At 38.1% G+C, this 22,871-nt stretch overlaps 1 protein-coding gene across 2 annotated transcripts; it reads right to left on the bottom strand.

Moving 5' to 3' along the window:
- Positions 1 to 820: 820 nt before the first annotated feature.
- Positions 821 to 14,949, bottom strand: RSL24D1 (ribosomal L24 domain containing 1). Of its 2 annotated transcripts, none has more exons than XR_005008958.1 (6): positions 14,613 to 14,661; positions 11,653 to 11,766; positions 5,945 to 6,017; positions 3,305 to 3,368; positions 2,089 to 2,174; positions 821 to 1,292 (listed from the first exon to the last, which is right to left on the bottom strand). XR_005008958.1 is itself a non-coding variant. In XM_036735463.1 (6 exons), the coding sequence occupies exons 1-6, from the start codon at positions 14,901 to 14,903 to the stop codon at positions 1,219 to 1,221; spliced, it is 492 nt and encodes a 163-aa protein (XP_036591358.1). In that variant the 5' UTR covers positions 14,904 to 14,949; the 3' UTR covers positions 821 to 1,218. The 2 variants fall into 2 exon arrangements, 1 of the variants encoding a protein (XP_036591358.1); XM_036735463.1 differs by lacking the exon at positions 14,613 to 14,661 and adding an exon at positions 14,823 to 14,949.
- Between the last annotated feature and the right edge of the window lie 7,922 nt (positions 14,950 to 22,871).

The following is a 22,871-nucleotide window of genomic DNA, read 5'->3' as shown; positions in this document are numbered from 1 at the left end:
GCCTTCAACAGTAATAGGAAAGTTCAGAATGGGGGCAGGGAGGAAAGGGGCAGCTTAGGGAGGAAGGTGAGTTCAGTTTTGGTTATGCTGAGTTGAAGATGCCCTTTGGAAATCCAGGTCAAGATGTCTAATAGGTAGTTAGAAATGTAAAACTAATGATGAAGGTTAGGGGCAGATGAATAAATCTGGGACTCATTTTCACAAATTTAACATTGGAGGTTGAACCAAACTCACTAAGTATGGGGAATCCCTAATGCTTTCTCCTGAGCCTTTCCTTTTCCCTCTATGCTGTATCATTTGGGTTCAATCACCATCAAAATTGTGTATGTAAGCAGATGCCCATTAGATAGCTTCCTAAGTCTGAATAAAATGGCAACTTACCTTATATGATAATAATTTTGCATAATTTGCATAATTCAATTTTCCTACACAAAAAAAACCTCTAGAAAAAAAAGGTATTAGGATGCTTTCTCTAAAACCATCCTTGTGCTAGAAAAATGAAACTTCTCTAACCCAGAATCCTAAAATGGGACTTGAGGACAATACAAACTGCAAATGAACAAGGCTTTAGTGATGAATAACCCTGTCTTCAACCAAGCTATCCAACAAAAGAATACAAATGGGCAGCTAAACCACAGCCAAAGCAACTAGAATATTTGTGCTCAGTTTATAAAATGAAAGTATTCTGTATTCAACTCTATTAATAAGAGAATAGCAAAACAGAACAGTAAAACTTTAACCAATAGTAAACAAATAAAATAATTTATAACCAATTACTGTACAAATTGTTAATTCAATAAACATAGTTATATTCCATTCCTATGACAATAAAGGGAAGACACTTAAAAGAAATGTTTTATTTTATACATCAGTGACTTTAAAGCACAATGTAATTATAGCATTAGATAAATGCTGGAAGTCATTACCCAAATGATACAGCCATTTTGTTTCCATGCCCTTCTGTAATTACAAATAGCACTTTCATGACTTAAGAGGAGAGTAGCCCTTCAATATAGCTTTAACCTTGACATACACACTCTAACATCCCCATAATTTGATAGTTTACAGATAATAATGTAGAAGAGATGTATATTTAATGCTCTCTCATTTTACTGAACTAATGTGAAAAACAAATCAGTAATGGACGAGAGTTCCTAGGCTCTGCAAGGTATTTTCTAGAGAAATACGAAGTGAAGGTTGCTGAACATTTTGAGATTTCTAAGAACCATCTTCCATCTCCACCTCCTGTTGTAATTTGAGCACCATCTTTTCTTCCAATTGTTTTCCTTTGCCTTAAAAAAAAAAGAGCAGGGAAAAAAATCATCTTTTGATCTCAAAATTCATAACAGCATTCTCAACAGGAATTGTGTACTTTGAAATATGTGTTTGACTATTTGAAAAAAGTTCTGTTTCTATGAAGTCAGCTAATACCAGTCAGATATTATCATCTACCAGTTATAATCTGTATTACCTAGAAGTTTTTACTGTGAACTAAGGAGACTTCAAACTTCTTGTTATACTAGTAATTTTTATAAGAATATTCTTTGAAAGGAGTGGGCCATCAACTAGGCATTAGAAATCTTGTTGTTATGCAGAAGTAACCATTGAATATTTGTTATAACAGAAGCTGACCTATGGTAGGACTTAAGCATTCTGGATTCAAACTAGAGCCTGAAAGCAAATTCCACCTGTCTTTGCCCTCTACAAATCATTTGGGGTATAAATGTATATTAATTTACCATACCCCAAATTGACCAAATGGTTCATGTAACAAACTCAAGTAACTAAGAGTAGTTCAATGAACTCAAAGACTGCAGTTTAAAATATTACTCTTTGACTAAGAGCAGATGAGCAGGCATAAATTATATTTGTATGAATATTATCAGCATTACTAAGATGTTTTGTATAATCGAGACTCTGCAATAAACATATTCTTCAAGTATCACAAGTACATCAAATTTTTACACATCAAATCCCTTTATAGATGCAACAAGAGCTCGATAAATAATAACAACCTGCCCCCCTAGTTTATCTTTCCAATAAATTCAATCTTTGCATAAAAAAGAGCACACCATGTACAGTGTTTACCTGCAAGAGGTGCCCGGATAAGATGGATGTTTTGCTTGACTTCGTTGATAGCCTGAACTTTCTGTAGTTCTTTGCTCTTCTTTAACCTAGGGTAGGAGATAAAAAAAATACCATCATAATTTGGAATAATAATTTCAGTACGATGCAGTAGTCATTATATACTGCCCAATTTTTATTAGTAAGTGAACCAACACCAACTGGGAATGCCTATTTAAGTAACATTAAATACTAACTCAGGCATTCCTGAAACAGCAACATTACTGCACTCAGGGCCTACTCCCCAAGATTCTTCAATCAGTCCAATCCATGTTGCCTGAACATTTATTCTGGCACAGAATGTTATTTAATTGTTCTATGTGGTTAGCCCTTGACTTCCAAATGAAGCGGCAACACTACCTGACAGCAATAACTGTGTCATCTTTGTGCTGTAGTTAAAACTTTATATAAACTTTTAAATTTGGCTTTACTAGCTTAAAACTGCACTAAGACTTTTGGGACAGCCTGTAGACAAGGTATTCACTAAATACTTGGTAAATAAATCTATATTGGTGAACTGTTAAAAAAAATTATTCCCACATACAGGAAACACGCTTCCTGACAATGCTAGCCTTAATGGACTTCTACAATCTTTAATTACTATTGCCCTTATATATGGCAAGACTTTAGAAAGTGTTTACTTTACCATACAATTAGAGCTTTATTAATTATTGCCCTCTTCTCTAATTATATGCACATATGATAGACTTGCAAGATTCTTATAAGGAGGGACTGTCATTCTATTTCTTGTGAAACTGCCAGAGCGTCTGAAAAGCAAACGTAAACAATATAAAAATCCTCAGTTCATGGAATGAATGACACTGTCCCCTTTCTGCTAATTCTTACAAATAAAGGCTGAAAGTGAAGTATTGTTGTTTTTTCTTTAACCCCTGCAATGAGATAACCTTTCTAAACAACATCAACAACTCAGGGAGTTTCTGCAACTCTTGCTTTCCAATACTACAGCTTGATAAACTTCAAATGATTCCTTAAAAACACACCACTTAAAGAACATAATAAGTAGCGGTTAATACCATAAGAGCAATATTAAACTTGGGTAACTGGTTACAGAAGGATTTCAAGGCATTAAAACAGAAACAGGATATAAAATATTAAAAACATTCATCAGGATAATGTTATGTAAGGTGTAGCTCTAATTACTTTATTCAAATTTTCCCACCTGTTCATTATAAATTTAGCTTGACGTTTTTGTTTGATCTCTTCTACTCTCTTCATGGCGTCAACTGCAATAAAAAAGATAAAAATATATTTACAAAACTCTAACATAAGCATATGCTTTCAACCCCTGTAAGTCAAACGCACCTATCCTTTAACACAATTTTTTGGATTATTCCTTCTTTATTCCTTCATTATCCTAATTTTGAAAGCACTGAAATTGAAAGTGAATTCAAACATCACAACCACAAAAAAACTGGATAGTGTGGGCATGTAATGACATGTTACCTATTCTTGATTAATTATTTCTCATTAATTCATCCTTTCATAAATACCATTTCTCTAATTTTTTAAGAACCTCAAAGGCTCTTCAGTTTTGATCTTAAAGAAATACTGTAACAAGGAGAAGACACACTGTAGTTGCAAAGTATGTGAAGGCCTAACGTTAAGGAGAGGTAAAGAATTTGCTTTACCAACCAATGACACCAGTATAACAAACAGAAAAAAGGGAATTATAATAAAGAATATATTTATTTATTTATGCAACAGTATGTGCACTGTTTAGCTTAAACTTGCTTCTTAATGGCATCATGAATGCTATTTAATGACCATATTCAAAAGATCTAAGTTATAAAGCATGTAAAAACAAAAATGGAGCTGCTGTCCCCAAGAAGCAGTAAGAAAATACTGCAAGGACTAACACACTGACACTGAAACCTTGCAGTACAATTTTACAGGGTAAAATGGAAGGTGTGCTGGGCTAGAAAACCACAGAAAATCCAGATTCTTGTGCCAGCTGTTGCCTACTGGCATGATTTCAGACAAGTCAACAAACCTCAGTGAGCCACAACTACCTCTTCTGCAAAATGAGGATACCTACTTGACTACCTCCAAGGATTAATGTTAAGATCAAACAATAAAAATAATATATGTGGAAAAGCTAGACTTGAGAATACAGAAGAGAGGTGAATCACCACTTAGAAGTACAAGTGAAAGTAAAAGCATTAACAAATGAGAATTCATGCTGCTATATAATTCCTGAATACAAGATTCAAAGGAAGGAAAAGCAATGCTTAGGGTAATGTACCAGACTACAAACTAAACAGTACATATTTGGGACTAGATACTACAAAAAGTACTTTCAAATTCTGCAGCCTGTTTGGTCAAAGAATACCATCTGGGATTCTGACAAGCACATCCCTCTCCCGAAACATGAGATTGAGCAAAATATTTGCAAAGCACAACCTCTAACTTCTCTTATTTTTCATTTACTTCAGATTCCTCCATCATTTGCAAGTTGTAAAAGAAACTAGCATATGTTTGGAAATAAATTGAAAAGGAAATTAACATGTGAAAAAGCACAGAAGCTGGTATCAACACAAAGTTTTCAGTTTTCTGAAATAACAACAATAACTAGCATTTAGAGCTTTAAGGTTTGCAAAGAACTTTTAAAAATTATTTTATTTAATCCTCATAACAACCATGGGAGTTAGGTGCTTTTATTATCCCCACTTTACAGAGAAGGAAACTAAGGCAAAGAGAAGGTTAAGTGACTTGCCCAGGGTCACAAAACTAATAAGTGTCTGAGGTTGTATTTGAACTCAGGTCTTCCAGACCCCAAGACCAGCATTCTATCCACCTCACCACCTAGCTGCCTTGAAGTATATGAAGATGATAAAAATGAAGCACAGAAAACTGCACAGCTCAGAAAATAAGATGAATTAGGACAAGTTCCCTGTGGCTAAATTTAAAGTGAGTGAATCTAGAAATCCCCCCTACTCCCTATTGCCCCCTCACTCATTTTTTGAAAATGAATACTTTCAAGTAACCACTTGCCATTGTGATAGCACCATGTCCAAAAGAAATAATTTCTTTTATTTTGCAAGCATTTCCAGTACTTTGGTGAAGACCTAGCTATCTTCAGACAAAAACCTTGAAATCTTGGAAAGAGACCCTAATAGGAAAGACCTCCCAATGAAAGTGCTATGAATGTGGAGAAATTCAGACATATTCACAATTCCCACCAGAAATGCCCGTACAATAAGGAAAGGGACACAACTAGAAACTGTTTAGTTTTATGACCTGTCAGATCAAGATCTATGAGCAAGGGACTCCTATTTTACATCAATTCTTTCTTGTCTTCAAAGTTAAGCCCAATTTTCCTAAAAATGTAACAAAAACTACGAACTTCTAAAAAATCATTAAGTTCATTTGAAATTTAATTTTAATGAAATGTAGCTAATAATTTTATGAACAAACCATATTATACATTTTTACACTCCTAAACTGACAAAATGGCTTTGGATCAATAAGTAATATTAAATTAATAATATAAATATTCCAGTTTTCTTCCCTCACCTGTCCCTAACCCCCGCCAAACTCAAAGGTATTTCCCCACAGCATCAAATTTCTTGTTTTAAAGAACACCTGTATGTAAATTCTCTACATTATCTACATATTTATACTTTGGCATTAAATAAATTAAGGCATTACTTATTAATTTCTCTGAACCAAAGGCAGCTAAGATATAATCACTTACTATGTCATAGAGAGGTTACAATTTGGTGGTTGAGGGAGTTCCTATGTCAACAAAGTTTTTGTGTATATATCAAATCGGTATGACTTGAAAAGCCCTGCATGTTACCTGTTTTATTCCAAAGCTCTCTCTGGTATTTGACAGGTTCATTTCTACGTTTTTCAAATTCAAATGAATTATCCTGTATAGAAAAATGAAAGAAAAATAATGCATTTATGAGATACAACGTTTACCTTTAACAAAGTTAAAACAGTGTCTTTTACAAACAGTTCAAACTATGTCAAACCAGACACATTAATTTCTTATTATATAATGACCCTAGTAGAAACATTTTTATCCATTCATGCCACTATATGTGAGACACTAGGCTAGCTATAGGCTAGCTATAGAAATAAAAAGAATAAGTCATAGTCCCTGCCCAAAGGGCTTCAGAGGAGAAGGCATTAAGACATACACAACTGAAGAAAATACAAGGAAAAACTGGAAACAAAAGGCACGGAGAAGAGTAGAAGAATACTTGCAGGATACTTTGTGCTATGGGAGAACAAAAGGTCTCACTTAAAAGAAGGAAATCTGAGCCAGGTCTTAAAAGATGGGTAGAAAAATGAACCTGGAGGGTTCATTCTAAAAGGATGGAGAGAAGGTCATTCTAAAAACAAAGAAGGAGCATGAGTCAAGGCACGAAGGCAAGAAAGCAGTAGGCATCATCTCTGGCTTCTTTCAAATATGATCTTCTACAAGAAGCCTTTCCCAGTCCTCTTCAATGGCAGTGCTTTCCCTCTAAGACTACCTTGAATTTATCCTTTACATATCTTTATATGTAGTGCTGTCTCCCCCATTTGAAAGGGAACTTCCTGAGGGCAGGGACAATTATTGCCTTTCTTTGCATCCCCAGGACTTAGCACAGTGGCACATAGGAGACAAGAAATGCTTATTTACTTGCTGACTTTAGCTAAAGTCTAGAAAGCACAAAAGGGGATAATGGAAGAAAATGCTGAGATGTTAGGCTGAACAAAACTGAAGGGGTCTCAAATAGCAAAATAAGAACTTTAGGCTTTATTTGGCAGGAAGCAGGGAGTCCAGTAACAGAATCTTTTTGAACAGAAATGCAATGGAATCAAAGCCAGACTTAAGAAAAATTAATTTGGTAGCAAATTAAGGTTGGACTAGAAGGTAGAGAAATCAAAGGCAGAACAACATTTAAAAGACTAATGCAAGAGTCTGAGAAAGAATATTAATAAAGGCTTAGGATAGTAATAGAAGAAAAAGAGAAAAAGGGTGTATGCAAAACACTTGAGGGGCAAAATCAATAGTATTTACTGACATGATGCAGGTAAGGGTAAAGTCAAAGATGATTTACACTGACATTTAAGTCTGAATAACAGCGAAGAAGGCAGTGTTATTACCAGAAAAAAAAGTCAAAAGAAGATTTGAGGGAAAGGATTTTCAGTTTGGTTTTGAAAACATTAAGGTGGAAATGCCACCAGAAGAATAAAGTAGAGATATTCAGTAATAATAATAATAATAATAATAATGAGACACAGCTCTGGAAATGAAGATCTAGAAGGCACCTACATGGAAGTATTAGTAGAGTGCTGAGCAGTAAAAGAAGACAGTATAGTGGAAAAAATATGACACATGTTCTTAGCCTAAAATGGCCAAGAAAGCAGAGCCAGCAGGAGATCTAGGCATGAACTTCAGCTCTGACCCTTACGAGCTGTTTGATCACTGCCAAGTCACTTAATTTCTCTGAGCTTCAGTTCCCTCATCTGTAAAATAGGGATGGTCATACATATGCTACCGACTTCAAACGAAAGCACTTTATAAATCTTATACAAATATAAGTAAAATATTATTCCCCAAGATCAAGTGTAAGGAAAGTGGGCCAAGAACAGAATCAGAGAGAATAATAGTATTTAGAAAACAGGAGGGGCCCACGAAAACTGGAAAAAAAAAATAAGTAGTACCAGGAGAGTACGTTATCAAAGAAGTCAAAGGAAAGAAAAATTTCAAAAAGGAGGGTCAGGTATCAGTGCTATAAAATTCAGAAGCAGGATGGAATTTGAAAAAAGACCAACTGATGTAGTAATTAGCAGTTCCCTGATGAGCTTTGAAGAAGCAATTTCAGCATGTCAAGGGAGCAGAAGTCACGTTACATCAGCTTAGTGGGGAATCAGAAGTCAACTGGTCAGACTACTCTTACAAGAATTTTGGCAATAAAGGAAAAACAAATGGAATATTTAGAAATGTGGATATGAAAGACTTAAGAATTGAGAAGAGGAAAGACTGAAAATACAAAAGAGGAAGGATAGAGTGAGATCTAAAACAAAAGGAAGGGATGGTATAGGGGAAGAGGAATGAGTTCCTCTGAGTGAGGAGGAACAGAGAAAAAAATTCTAAAGTGGAAAGGAAGTTGAGGGATGTGATAGTTCAATGTTAAAAATGTAGCTAACGCATCATTCTGAATATATTGGTCCTATAATCTATTAAAGTTAGAAAAGAACAGAGCAGAGAGCTGCAAATAAGATCAAGTCAATCTCAAAATATTTTTAAATCTTGAGAGTTGAAAAGTATGATGAAAGCTTCATTATTTATTACTAGACACTAATGTAAATACTGATATTGAAAAATAGCATTCAAAGGAAATCCACCAAGGCTAGCACTTTGCTTCTATTTGTGACCTCTCATAAATGACAAATATCATTGCTACATCCATTTATACAGAATTTAACACTATTAAAAATCTTCAATGATAAATATTGACAGGCTTAGGAAAAAGAAACATATTGGTAATATCAATTCATTGATGGTTTCTTCAGCATTAAGAAAAAAAAATTTCTAGAGAGTACCCAAAACACTGATTTCAACACAAATTGACTAATGTTTAAAAAAAAAAGGCAGGCGATTAAAATGCCTGTGACTGAAAACAGTAAGTTAGGTAGGGGAAAGGGTCATAAAAATCATTTTTTGAACAAATGGCTATCCCAGTTATACAGACTAACATACACCAAAAGTGATCCCTTCCCTCCAGGGAATTCTCACTTTGTATCTCTCACCTAACTCTATACTGTGTTTATTTGGGGACATCATACTTTCTCAACAGATTAAGAGCTCATGAAGGCAACGATAAAGTTGTCATATTCATTATACGCCCCCCGCCCCCCCCCAGTACCCACAGCAGTATATACTACATAATAAATCACAATGCATGATTATGATTCAATTCTACAAGTGGATGATTGTAACAAGTGATATCATCTGCCTTCACAGATTCAACTATTGTTTACATATAGATGAGCCCGAGTGGTTTGTGGATTAAGAGCTGACCTAGTGAAGAAGACCTAGATTCAAATTCACCAAACAACCAGGCCGGGTAAGCACAGGCAAGTCACCAAACTTGTCAGTGCCCCGGACAACTCTCTAAGCCTCTAACTTGGAGGGAAGGTGATGATCTATTTTAGGAAAGGAAAATCCTCCCAGAAAGTTCCTACATAGATGAAATCAATGAATCTGTAAAAAAGTGGATATCATCCACCCAAGTTTACCCAGGTCTCTCAATCCTACACAGTGCTGTCTAGATTGACTATTCACTGTGAACTCAAACCAAACATGGCAAATATAAAAAATGAGCAGCTTTATACCCAACCAGTATTAACATAATGCCATAACCTTCCCAAGATTCTAAAAGAATATGAACTTCAGTTTAAATGTCCTCTTAACTTTACGCATCCAGTGATTGCCAGACTCATGTTGTTCTTTTCTGTATCTTGAACATCTAGTCCTTCTATCACAAAAAGCAGGGGATTAAGAAATTCCAAGGTTTAATATACTTTGAAACTGAGGCCCCATCATCACAATATCTACAGTAAATAGTAAAATAATCAATCTAAATAATAAATCCCTATCCTAATTTTGTGTCACATGACAACATTTAATCTAAATTTCACTCGCAGGCTTACAAATGACAAATTTAATACTGCTGAAGTAACCACTACAATAATGTGCTTTTCCCAGAAAAGCCCTACAGATTTTTTTCAACTAGTTTAATTTCTGATTCTGAAAAATACAAATAATCGTAGATGAGGAGCAGCCTTGACTGGAAAGAATAATGTTTCCACAATTAAAATACGAAATTAATATTTTTTAAGAAGCTAATACAATACTGCAATTGTGCCAATAATTGGAAGCCTGGCTGAATAGGGAGAAGAAGGAATTATAGAGGATTCCCTGTCATATGTATGTTGATGGCAATAAAGTGTTGTCCACAAAATAAGCAAACTGTGCCCCAGATGAATAGAACAGAGAAGTCTTTTAGCACAGTAAAGGTTAGAAACAAACTGAATTTAGTTTTGGTCCTGTGTTCCTGTTTCCTAAGAAGGTGGTCAAATAACTTTTTTTCCCCTAATATTTTTATTCTTAAACCTTCAGACATCATGCCATACTTCACTGTCTAATTATGTCCTTAAGACATTTTAAGTGTTATTTTTAAATGAGAGCCTGTTCATCAAATAAGTCAAACCTTACTACAATCAATTTGTCCAGTGATACTTAGACAGCACTTTCAGGTTTGCAAAGCACTTGAAATACATTATCTCATAGTGAGAAGACATAGTAGAGGTATCACTTTACATAATTTACAGAACCAAATAAACAACAAAAGCAGGGCTCTGTTGTAGCACATTCTCTCTGCAAAAAAAAAAAAAAAAAAACCCTTGAGGAAGTTCTAAGGTGTGAAACAGGCAACTATGCATTTACTCCATCACTATGACTTAATTTATGTAATAATTAGGGGTCACAAATTCCACCTAAGAACAGATCAGAACTTACAATATCAACGCTTCTATGGAGAAGTTACCTTAGTTTTAGCCTCAACAATTTAAGAACTACAAGTCTGGGAACAAGTCGGGTTGGATGGAATGGTGCTCCTTCATCTACCTACCTTCTCTGTGACTGACAGGATCTAACTTCACACATTGACCTATACAACATGTATAGCCTCTAAAATGACTTTCAATTATGCTGATCCTCTTAGGTTTTTCTTAGATGTTCTTGCTAGTTCTTCATTTATTTTATTTTTTCATTTTAGAATGTTAAATGCAGAAATTCACTCTTTAGTACCTCAAGCACTTTGCCAGAAAGGCATTGTACCAATCCCGAAATCCTCACCTAATAAGAATTAGATAGGATTTTCTTTTCTTTGCTTAGGTTTTTGTTTTTTTAACCCAGATCCTTCAACAAGAGAATATCCGATATGCCACTTACTGATCTAGAAAAATTCAGCCCTAGGTTAAAACACACTGAGCTCTCTGTATCCTCACAGTAATTAGTAATAAATATCAGCAGGGTTCTTCACCAGCTTTGCCTGGTTAGAATACTGCAAGTTGCCATGGATGGACGCAACGCTCCTTAAAAATCATCTAATGTGACTCCTCCTTATCAAATAATTCCTAGAATGCAAGTTATCTAATATCAAATCTTGAACTGGAGAAATTATCTACCAAAATTAATTATCCATGCCACAGCTCCCCTCCATTTTCATAATGGCAAAGCATCTGAATTACTTTAATGACTAAATATAGCAGAGTACTCCTACATACCGTAACTTAGCTGGCTTTTATTTCTCTTATTAAGTTCTACAGAATTATAATATTTAATGATTTCTAAGAATTACAGATCATCTAAAAAATCAATAGAAAGGTAAAACTAGGCAATCATTTTACAAGAAGCCACTTGATGACCAATTCTATCACATACTACTAAAATAAAAATCAAAGTTTTGAAAAATATCCAAACTACTCCCAGCCCATTGTACTCACCACTGTAAGTTCTTTGCCAGCTGCCTTTCGGAAGGCTTTAGTCCATCTGACCTTACGAGGATTGCGCTTCTTTTTAAAGTTTTTATGGCATTTAGATTTACAAAATCTGAAAACCTGAAGAAAAAATAAAAACAAAACCAAATAAGTTAGCATTAAGGCTTCTCCTGAAACAAAATGTTATTGTCCCAAGCCAAACACATAGTAAGGTGAAACTGAGAAACAACAACTGCTATGCACTTGTTTCCTGTCACCCACTTCATTTTAAATCAATCCGGGTCTACACGCTAACATGTGACTCTCAGAAAAAAATCTAGGGAATAACCCACTGACAAGCTGGAATCACTAGAAATATGGCCCCAACATTTACTTACTCATGCTAGGCCAGATAATTATTTTTTTAAATAGTATTTTTTACACAGATTCAAATATCTAATCTGAAAACTCACTTGAGTATCTCTCATCTTAACAAAAAGCTAAATAAAATTTTAAATTAACCCATTTTTAGTATTGCTATTTTGATAAATGAGAGGCATCATAAAATGGAAAGTGAGCTAGAATCAGATTCATTAAGTCCTGGATTCAACTCCCACCTCTGGCACATACTCTTTGTCTGACACCTGGTAAATCACTTAACTTCTCAGTGCTCCAGACAATTAATTCTCCAAGATTAAACTGGAGAACAAGAGCTAAACTGTACTGGTACAGGAAGTACTTCATCTGGAGCTCCCCATAAAGACGAAATCACAAGTCCTGTTACCAAAAAAAAATGTTTTTTGATAAATGTATGCTGAATTTACATTTAAGACTGCTCATTCACAAATCTGATTTAAAAATAAACAAAATTTTCTACTAGTCTCTTAACATGACTAATAATCCAATTTACTTCCTTCTGTATTTGAACATAGACCAATGCCCCTAAAACTTTGTTAGGACATAATTTGGTAGTTTAAAAAAAAAAGTGCTATTAAAACCATTCAGTCTTGTGTCTTAAATGTAATTTGTACTACATTCTGCAGGAACAATGGCAGAAATTTTTTATATGTACTTAATTTTTGTGGAGTTTTGCAAATAAAATGAAATTTGGTTTGTTTACTGCACATTACTGAAGGCGACTCATAATGAGAATAGGTTAACAGGCAAGCAAGTAGTCATACTCCAGGAATAGTTTGAACTGGTGAATTCCAAAGTATTTAGAAGACACATGAATAGATGATATCAATCATCATACCTCTATAGCATTAATACAGAACTCTGTAATTTGAGAACTTAAAACAAACACTCCTTAGCCCTGAAACAGTCCTATCACAACAGGTATACCAGATTTTCATTCTGCATAAAGCATATCACATATCAAAAATAAAAGTTTCTTATACACAAAAGCAAAATATAACACTAAGATTTATTTCAGTTCCCAATATCAATCAACAAACATTTACTAAGCCCTACTACACCAGAAGCTGTAAGTACTAGGGGTACAAAGACAGCCCCTGCCCTAAAGGAGCTTACAACTACTGAAGGAGAAAACCACAAATAAATACACAGCAAGCTATAGACAGGATAAGTAGTGAATAATCAACAGAGGAAAAGCGCTAGAATTAAAAGGAGTTGGCTTCCAGCAAAAGATTAGACTTTAGTAGGGACTTGCCAGGGAAGTCAGTAGATGGAGTTGAGGAGGAAGAGTATTCCAGGCATGCCCAGAACTAAGAAAGTGTAACCAAGAGTCTGCATCAGGGAGTAAGGCACAAGAAGACTAGAAAGGTAGGTGGGGGTTAAGTTATGGTTGGCTTTGAATGTCAAACAGATTTTTTATTTGATGTATTTGAGGCTATGGAGTTTACTGAGGTAACGTCATCAAGCCAGAACTCTAGGAAAATCACTTTGGTGGTTGAATGGCGGATGGAGAGATGGCTTTATATTCTTAACCTTTTTCTCTCATAGAGCCCTTCTTGAAAAAATATTGCTAAGTAACTGAAGGAAATGCTACACTTCAGTTAGAAGTTAGTGAAAATAAAAACACAATTTTTCCCACTTCAAGGACCCCCTGAAATCTATGGATGTCATATGAATATAAACATGTTCTTATAACACAGAATGTTGTTAAATTTACACATGACCATCTTCCTTTCCTGCTTCACCTTCCCAATTTTACGCTCCTTTTTAAGTATAAAGAGGTGACAAGGAAGAAGAAAGAGGACAAAATGCAGGAGAAACAGTTCCACTATAATCTTCCCATCACCAAGTTTCACAAACTTGTAGGTACAAAGTGTACGTTCTCACTTCACTTCTGAGGAGGACGTTATCGTCCCCAGTGCCACCTGCTACAGGAAGCCTTTCTGCATCGCCCAGGTATTCGCACTTTCTCCCTCTTGGAAGTACTTTGTTCTCTTTTATACAAATTTTGCACTTACTTAATTGCCCCTAAACTCCTTGAAGTAGGAGTGGTTTGGTTTTTTTTGTCTTTGGTATCCCAATAAATCGACACAAAGTACATATTAACTGAATTGCCGTTTCCTCCCCCAATCTATTCCATTCCCACCCCCAAGCAGAAGACAGGCTCCTCGAGGGCAAGGTATATTCCATTTTTCGTTCTAACCCCCGCCCCTGGCGAGTGTCTCGTACAACGCAGGAACTTGAACTGTATCCCCCAAGGAGGATGTTAGTTCCTGAAGGGCCATTTCATTTTTTGTTTCTCCATTCCCTAACTTTAACCCTGTATCTTGCCCATAAAAGGGACTTGATATTTACTAAACCGAATTGCTGAGTGTTTCAATTGTCTTGTCCTGTAGCCCCAAGTGAAAATAAGAGGCTCAAAAGGAGGCCTTCTCTAACTCCGTCTCTGGGGTGGGAGGTTCCCAGGACCTGACCAGCCCGAGACTTGACCACAGCCAAGGACCTGGACACAGCCAAGATTGGAGTTCCCCAGGATCTGAAAAGCCCCGCAGACCACCGGCAGCACCCACCAGTCAGGAGTAGCGCGGAAGCCCAAACGACCCAAAATACTACGGCAAGCGAGCGAGGCCCTTTAAAGAGCGCACAGTCACGTGTGTTGGAAGTGGGGGAGGGAACCTCTGAAGGGCCGGGAGACGTACGCCAGAGCCAACACGCGCTCGCGGCAACGAGCCCACACCTCACACCACCTCCAGCCACTCGCCCGCCATCCGCGGCCTCACCTTACAGTCATTGCGGACAAACATCATGCCGTGTCCCGGGTACACCGGCCCGGAACAGAAATAACACTTCTCGATGCGCATCTTGAAGTCGAGTCGCCGCCTTTCGTAGAGACCGGGGCGCTCGAGAGGAAGTGACGATGAGGACTTTTCCGGAAGTACGTTTCTTCTTCCAGGGCTTCTTGGAGGCCGCCCCCCCCCCCCCCCCCGTCCCCCCGATGACGCGGCAGGAGGGGCGGGCCCTCTGGCGCCACCGTGTGAGCATTGCTGAGGACGACACTTGGTGGGACTCTCCTACGCTGCGCCCCCTGGAGGGAACTGCGGAAGGTTCAGCCTTGGAAGGTACGTGAATTCTAGAGGTCATAGATAGCAGAAAAAGACCTCAGAGCTCATCCATTCCAGCTTTTCAGAAGTGAGAAGTTGAGGCACAGAGATGTTATAGATTCAGAGTTAGACGGGATGGTAGAGTATCCTTCCCTCTCCTCCTCTTCCCAAAGAACTATCCCATATGAAAAATAATATTTTTAAGACAATAAAGAGAAAAAAATCAGCAAAACTGATGGATACATCCAAAAAAATAGCACATGGGCTTCACACCACTGAAAAGGAGTGGGAGTATCATCTTGTATCTCTTTGGAACAATGCTTATTCTTTATGATTTTGCAACACCCACTTTTGATTTGTGTGCATGCTTCTTTCTGTGTACATCACTGTAGTTAGCCAAGATGGCTCAGGGAGTGGGCCTGGGGTTAGGAAGACCTGAGTTTAAATGTGGCCTTGGACACTTGCTGGTTGTGTGAGCCTGGGCAAGTCACTTACCCTATGTTTGCCTTAATCCACTGAAGAAGGAAATGACAAACGACTCCAGTATCTTTGCCAAGAAAGTCCCATGGACAAGTCGTACAAGTTATTATGTATATTGTCTTCTTGGCTCTGCTTACTTCTCTCTGCATCAATTTATAGAGGTCTTTCCATACCACTCTGTATTTGTCTCATTCATTATTTCTTGTAGCACAGTAACATTCCATTCCATTCATGTTTCACAGTTTGTTGAGCCATTCCCCAGTTAATGAACATCTACTGTGATCCCAATTCATTGCTATCACACACACACACAAAATGTGGCTATATATATATATATGTATATATATAGATAGATAGATAGAGAGATACTATAAATAATTTGGTGTATATGGGGGACTTTCTTCTTATCAATTGCATTCTTGGGGCATAAGCCTAGTAGAGGAATCCCTGAATCAGAGTATGGCTATTAGTCACTTTATTTGCATAATTCCAAATTGCTTTCTAAAATGCTTATACTGCTTCACAGCTCCAGCTAGGATGCATTAGTGTACCTATCTTTCTACAGCTCCTCCAACATTTACCATTTACATCTTTATTCATCTTTGCCAGTTTGCACAGTATGAAATGAAACCTTATAGTTTTTTAAATTTGCATTTATCTTATCATTGGTGATTTGGAACAGTTTCTATATAGTTAATAGATTGCAGTTATTTTGAGAACTGCTCGTTCATATCCTTTGACCACTTATTATCAAAGAAGGGCTTTTGGTCATATATGTGCATATAATACATGTGTTAATTGCTGATAATATCTTTGATACCAAACCCTTACAAGAGAAACTCCTATTCCAAATCCAGCATCATTTTCAGTCTACCACAAAGTCACATACGGTAGCAAGCAACAAACCCAGGATACCAATCACCTGAGTCCTGTATTCCAAATACTGTACAGCTGTTTCCACTCCTTCAGTCTTCCCAATGAGAAGGTAAATTCCTTTATTCCTATGAAAGCTAGCCCGGGGCCACCAGCTCAGTGAAGGCAGGAGCCCCAAGCCCTATTCAAAAATATTCATTAAATACCTACTATATGAAGGGTACCCTATTATAATTTGGGGAAATACAGGCCAAAAAGAAAGAAAAGGGACATGGGCAAAAGGATCTTATATGATCCTTTGACTTGTAAGCTTGGTGGAAGCTCCCTACTCCACCTAGTACTATGATACACCAATATGGAAGAGCCAACAGCCCTGTGGCTTAGGTCTAGTTCAGCAGACTGCTGGGTGCAGTCAGAAAATTTTAATAAAGAATGACCCTTGTCCCTGGAAGGCAGCACAGAGGAACAAAGAAGAGAAGACACACTAAGAGAAGGAGAAAGCTGCTTTCCAAGTCAGAGCCTCAAGCAAGAATTATGTCCTAGTGAAGCCCCAGCACTTGCAAAGTCAGAGTTATTCTTGACTTCCCAGTTTCCCAGTTTGTTGACAAGTCCTGATATCTTACATGTCTCCTCCTTTCCATTCACATCCACCATCCTGTGGCAGGCCCTCATCAATTCTAACCTTGGCTATTGCAATAGCCTCCAAATTGATCTGCCTGTTTCAACTCCTACCTTTCTCCAGTCTATCCCTTACACCAGGGCTGTCCAAAATGCCACCACCTACAAGCATAGAAATTTACACAAATGCTTTAGAAAATGAAGCCCAGCTATCTCAGAGCTCTCACTAAAATGGCAAATCAAAATATGTTGTCTATTGTTTCAATAAAAACCTAAGGTTGGACAGCCCTGCCTTACACTGCTGCCACAGTGATATTCCTAAAACACAAGTCTGACAGTACCCCTCCTCTGCTCAATAAACACTACAAGATTCCTATTTCCTGGAAGATCAAATACAAATTCCTATGTCTTGAAATTAAAGCCTGCCTTTAATAACCTGGCTCCAATTTACACTTCCATCCCTATTATATGTTACTCTTTTTCACACACTCTACATCCAACCAAAATGGCATTGCCGATCATCACACATAACACGTCTTCTCCTTTTCTAACTTTACATGTCCACATGCCTGGAATGTATTCCTTCCTCAGCTCCACTCTTTGACTCCCCAGCTTCCTTTGAAGCTCATCTTAAGTACCGCTTTCTACTTTGTCTTCCTTGATCTCTGCCCCACCCCCAGATGCTAGCACCTCCCCCCACCAAAGATAATTACCTTGTATACACTTTGTATGTACTCATTTCTGCCCGTCTTATCTTTTCTGGTATAGGATTTAAGCTTGAGGACAAATTGTTTTTTGTCTTTGGATCCCCAGTGCCTAAGGACATAGCGCCTGGCCCATTGCAGGCAGTTAGTAAATGCTTGCTGAGTGAGCATATCACAGCGTAAGAAGGGGAGGCAGAAATTAAGGGACTTCTACCTAGAGTCCCAGGGACAATGCTCCCCAAATACCTCTCCGGTTACAGTCCTCAGATCACAGAGAGGAACCCTCAGAGGACATCATCGTACCCGAGTAGGAATCCTCTCTCTGATAGTTACAACTGGTCATCCAGCTTCCTTCTGAAGGCCTCCGGTAATAACGTACTCACCACATGTCTCCAGAGTCCATTACACATTTGGATCCCTTCTAAATCATTAGGAAATTTTCTTTGTAAACATTTGAAATCTACCTTAATGCCTCTGTTGTGAGCCCCTTCAAGATCCTTTTGACTCTTACATAATTCAATGTTAGCTATCCTTCCAGTTTTTTTGTGTGTCATCTACAAATTTGATAAGCATGCCATCTCTGCCCAAAACAAAGAACATGCCACAGTCAAGAAAGAGATGAGGGTCTCCTGATTTTGAGCCCAATGTGCATTCCATTACAATATGTGGCCTCAAAATCTAGTACAATCTAAGTGTAAAATTTTTTTTGGTTTTTTTTTGTGTATGGTGAAGATAAATTTAAGACAGAATGAATCTTCTCAAACATCAAGGAGTGTCTCCTAGTTCTAGTATATAGTGCTAGTATATAGTGCTAAATAAACATTTAAGATATGCTGTAGAATTGAATTTGAAACAGTCCTAGGGGATTTGGTGAAACAACCCATGCTCACTATATCCACTTCTCTCATGGTTTTGTAGAAAGCCAATGTAGTAGAATGGAAAGGGCACAGGACCTGGAGAATCTGACTGAGTTCAAGATTCCTTTACTAGCTGTGTGAATTTGGCAACTCATGTTTATATAATGCTTTATAATTTACAAAGTGCTTGTCTGGCAATAGCCCTGTGAGGAAAGCAGCACACATACTACCATCTGCATCTTATAAAGTTCATTGAAGTTAACTGATCACCCTGCTAGTGCCAAAACCTGTTTCTGAACTCAGGTCCCTGACTCCAGTTATAGCATTGCTTTCTATTATACCATATATCTTCAAGCCTCAATTTCCTTATGTATAAAATTAGGATAGTAATACTTGAACCATCTACTTCATAGGAGTATTGTAAGGAAAGCCTTAAAGTGCTAAGAAAAAACTATAAGCTATTATCACAATTACTGAGGAATCTCTTCCTCTTTCTAGACTGAATAAATCTGTTAAGCCTTTCTTCTTCCAACCAGCCCTATCCATTGTTCAATTGGTCTTTCACCACTACACAGCAATATTTTTATTCCTCTCTGATCAATTCCCTATTACTCTTCATGATAAATGTAGCAAACCTCTTCTCTCCTCAAGAAACCAACTCAACCCCTTTCTCACGTACTTTACTGAGATCAGAACTATTTTGGGTATGCTGTGATCACCTATTCTCCAAACCTCAAAATCTCTCCCACCTTACCCATCCTATCCTTTGCTCCAATCTCAGAAGGTAAGGAGGCACTCTTCTTCAGTACAGACCTCTCCCACGTGTCCTTTATCCCATCCCTTTATGGCTCTTTTAGGAATCTACATCATCAATCATTCCCTCTCCCTTTCTTATCTCCAATTTCTCCCTCTCTGCTGGCTCCTTTACATCTACCTACAAACATGCTCAGTCTTCCCTACCCTAGAAAAGTACTTTCTCCTTAACCTTGCCAAATCCCTCAAGCTATCACACTCTTTCTTCTTCCACCTAGAAGAGAGCAATGTCATGAAAACTCAAAGAAGAGAGAATGTCCAAGGGGAGAGGCTGACAGCAGTGTCAGATGTTCCAGAGAAGTCAGGAAGGATAAGGATTGAGGATAAAAAAAAACCTTACGTTTGGCAATTAAGAGAGACTTGGTAACCAGAGAGAGCAATTTTAGTTGAGAAATGAGGTTGGATGAGAACAATGAGAGAAAAGGAAGTGAAGGCATTGATTTTAAACAGCTTTTTCAAGTAACTCAGAGGAAGGGAGAAGACACATAGAACAAGAGCTAGCAATGGCCTGATGTCCTGGATCCATTCCTATGACTCCAGTTATCACTTCTATGTTGAGGACTTTCCAATTCATCTAGCCCAAATCTCTCCAGTCAGCTCCAATCCAAATCCAAAAATCTCCAAATGTTTTTCATGGGCATCTCCATCTGGATGTTGCACCATCACCTCAACTCAATATATCCATTGGAGGGAATTCATCCCCTCCACCTCTAAACTTATTTCTCTGGAAAGCATCACCATATTGCCAATCTCAAAACCTCAAAGACATATTTTACTCTTCCCTCCTTACTACCACCAATCAGTTACCAAGTCGTTCTAATTCTAGCTCCAAAATACCTTACAAATCTCATACATGTCTCTTTTGTACTCACATAGCTACTGCCCTAGCTCAGGTTCTCATCGCACCTCATCTGGATTATCACTCCAGTACCTACCCCCTCTCTAGTCCATACTTCACACAGCTTCCAAAATAATATGACTAATACAAGGAAATAACCACGTCATTCATCCTCTCAAAAACCTTGTCTCTAAATGGAGCTGTGGCTCCAATTGCCTATGGGAAAAAATATAAGTTCCTTAGTCTAGATTTAAGAGTTTCCAAAATCTGGTCCCCACCTCTCTTTCCAGTCTTATTTCACACAAGGGACTTATTTTCCCTTCATACACTCTACATTGCAGGTAAACTAAAGTGCTAGCTGTTCCTCGGACTCACTATATTATCTGCTGTCTATGTGTATTCATGCAGGCCACCTTTCATAGAGATGCACATAGAGCACATTCCTTTATCGTTACTGGTCTTTTCTCAAACCTCTCTGAGGCATGTATTACTGTTGACTAACCTCCTCTTGGATGTTCTCTCCCTTCTGGGTTTTCACAACACTGCTCTCTCTTCCTTCTCCTTCTACCGATATGATTACTCCTTCTCTTTCTCCTTTGCTGCGTCATCATCCATAGCCTCCTGTCTCCTAACTGTGGATATAACCCAAGTCTCTGTACTGGGGCTTCTCTTTTCCATCCATGTACTCTCATTTGGTGATCTTATCAGTTCCCGTGGGTTTGTCATCTCTATGCAGATGATGCCAAGATCTAAATAAATCAAGCCATGATCTCTCCCCCAAGTTCCAGTCTCACATCATCGACTGCCTGCTGGACACTTCTAGCTGTACATACTGTAGGTATCTTCAGCTCAATATGCCTAAAATAGAACTCCTTATGTTTCCCCATCCAGCCTATTCCCCTTCTTAACTTCCCTATTTCTGTCAAGGGCAGAATCTTACTTTGTCACTCAGGTTCATAACCTTAGGATCATCATCTACTCTCCCTTCATCCTGCACATTCATTGAGTTGCTAAGTCTTACTAATTCTTCCCTAGTAAGAGCTCATATTTTCCCTTCTCTCTGTTCACACAAACACCACCCTAGTTCTAATCCTCATCACCTTTCACCCAGCTGCCCTGCATTCACCTCCTTAATTAGTTTCCAGCCTTTCTCCTCTCCATTCCATCCTCCACATGGCTGCCAAAGCGCTCCTTGTAAGGCTAGGTTGGAGCGTGTCACCCCCTGCTCAGGAAGCTCTAGGGCTTCCGTGTTGCCTCTCAGATCAAATACATACTTCCTCCATCTGACATTAAGAGCTCTTCACAACCTGGCTCCAGCCTCTTTCCAGAATTATTAGGTATTACTCTTCTTCATACACAGTCCGGCCAAACTGGCCTTGCTTTCCCCCACACACAACACTGCATCTCCTAGGTCCATGTCTTTGGGTGGGCTATCTCCCATGCCTGGAATTCACTCCCTCCTCACCCTTGCCTCTTAGATTTCTTAGCTTCCCTCAAAGCTCAACTGAAGTACCCACCTCCTACCTGAGACTTTTTCAGATCCTTGACTGGCCCAATTACCTTATATATATTTTTGTATTTAAAGATTTGTGCGTGCGCGTGTGTGTGTGCACGTGCGTGTGTGCGCTGTCTCTCCTGATAGAATGTATGCTCCTTGAGAGCAAGAACTATTCATTTTTGTCTTTGTACAACCCAGTGCTGAATACAATGCCTAGTATGTAGTAGGGATGGAGAATGGACCCATCATTTCAGTGAAAGAGATGAGGAACTTCCTCTGTTGATATAGGCCTGAAACATAGTCTTAAGAAAGTTTCCTAGAGCCCCTACCCAGGGTCAGATAGAGGCTGGTCAGAGACAGTCACATAAATAGTATGTATCAGAGGTGCTTGAACATAGCTAGGTCTAACTGGCTCTGAGACTAGCTCTCTCTCCTCTATCCCACACTACTTGATCCGGTGATTTCAGTGTGCCTCTCATGGCACATAGTAGACAGTAAATACTTACTGACCGATTGATTGATTGACATAGTTGTCTCTCTTCAAGGCCAAGCCCAGATGCCACCTCTCCCATGAAGCGTTCCCTGCTCGTACCTGCTAAAGATAATCACTCTCCAGATTCTCCCAGATCATTTTGCCTGAAACTCTCCTTTGTTGCCCCGCTATTGTACATTCTCGCATGCTTCCTTGAGTACACGTTGTAATCCTGCCTACCTGAATACAAGCTACACAAGGGTAAGGATTGTTTTTTTCAGCTTTGGATTCTCATCAGCTTTCACAGTGCCCTGCACATCAAAGTTGCTATAAATCCCTGGTTTTTACTCTCCCTTTCTCAACCCTCTTTATCTCCATTACATTTTTCTTAGAGGTCACCAACCAGAAATAGACACAATAATCCAGGAATACCTGAAATACACTTTTGTAACAAGTCAGGTGTTCTGTTTCCTTTGCTTTCTCTAATAATTTCTCCTTATTATGCCTAGCATTCGGTGGACCTTTTTAGTCAGTATTTTAGGGGACCAGACTATGGTGACTTTCTTGACTTGGAG

This window comes from Trichosurus vulpecula, chromosome 8 (assembly GCF_011100635.1).
Source record: "Trichosurus vulpecula isolate mTriVul1 chromosome 8, mTriVul1.pri, whole genome shotgun sequence".
Lineage (NCBI taxonomy): Eukaryota > Metazoa > Chordata > Mammalia > Diprotodontia > Phalangeridae > Trichosurus > Trichosurus vulpecula.
This window is presented reverse-complemented; position numbering and strand designations above follow the sequence as displayed.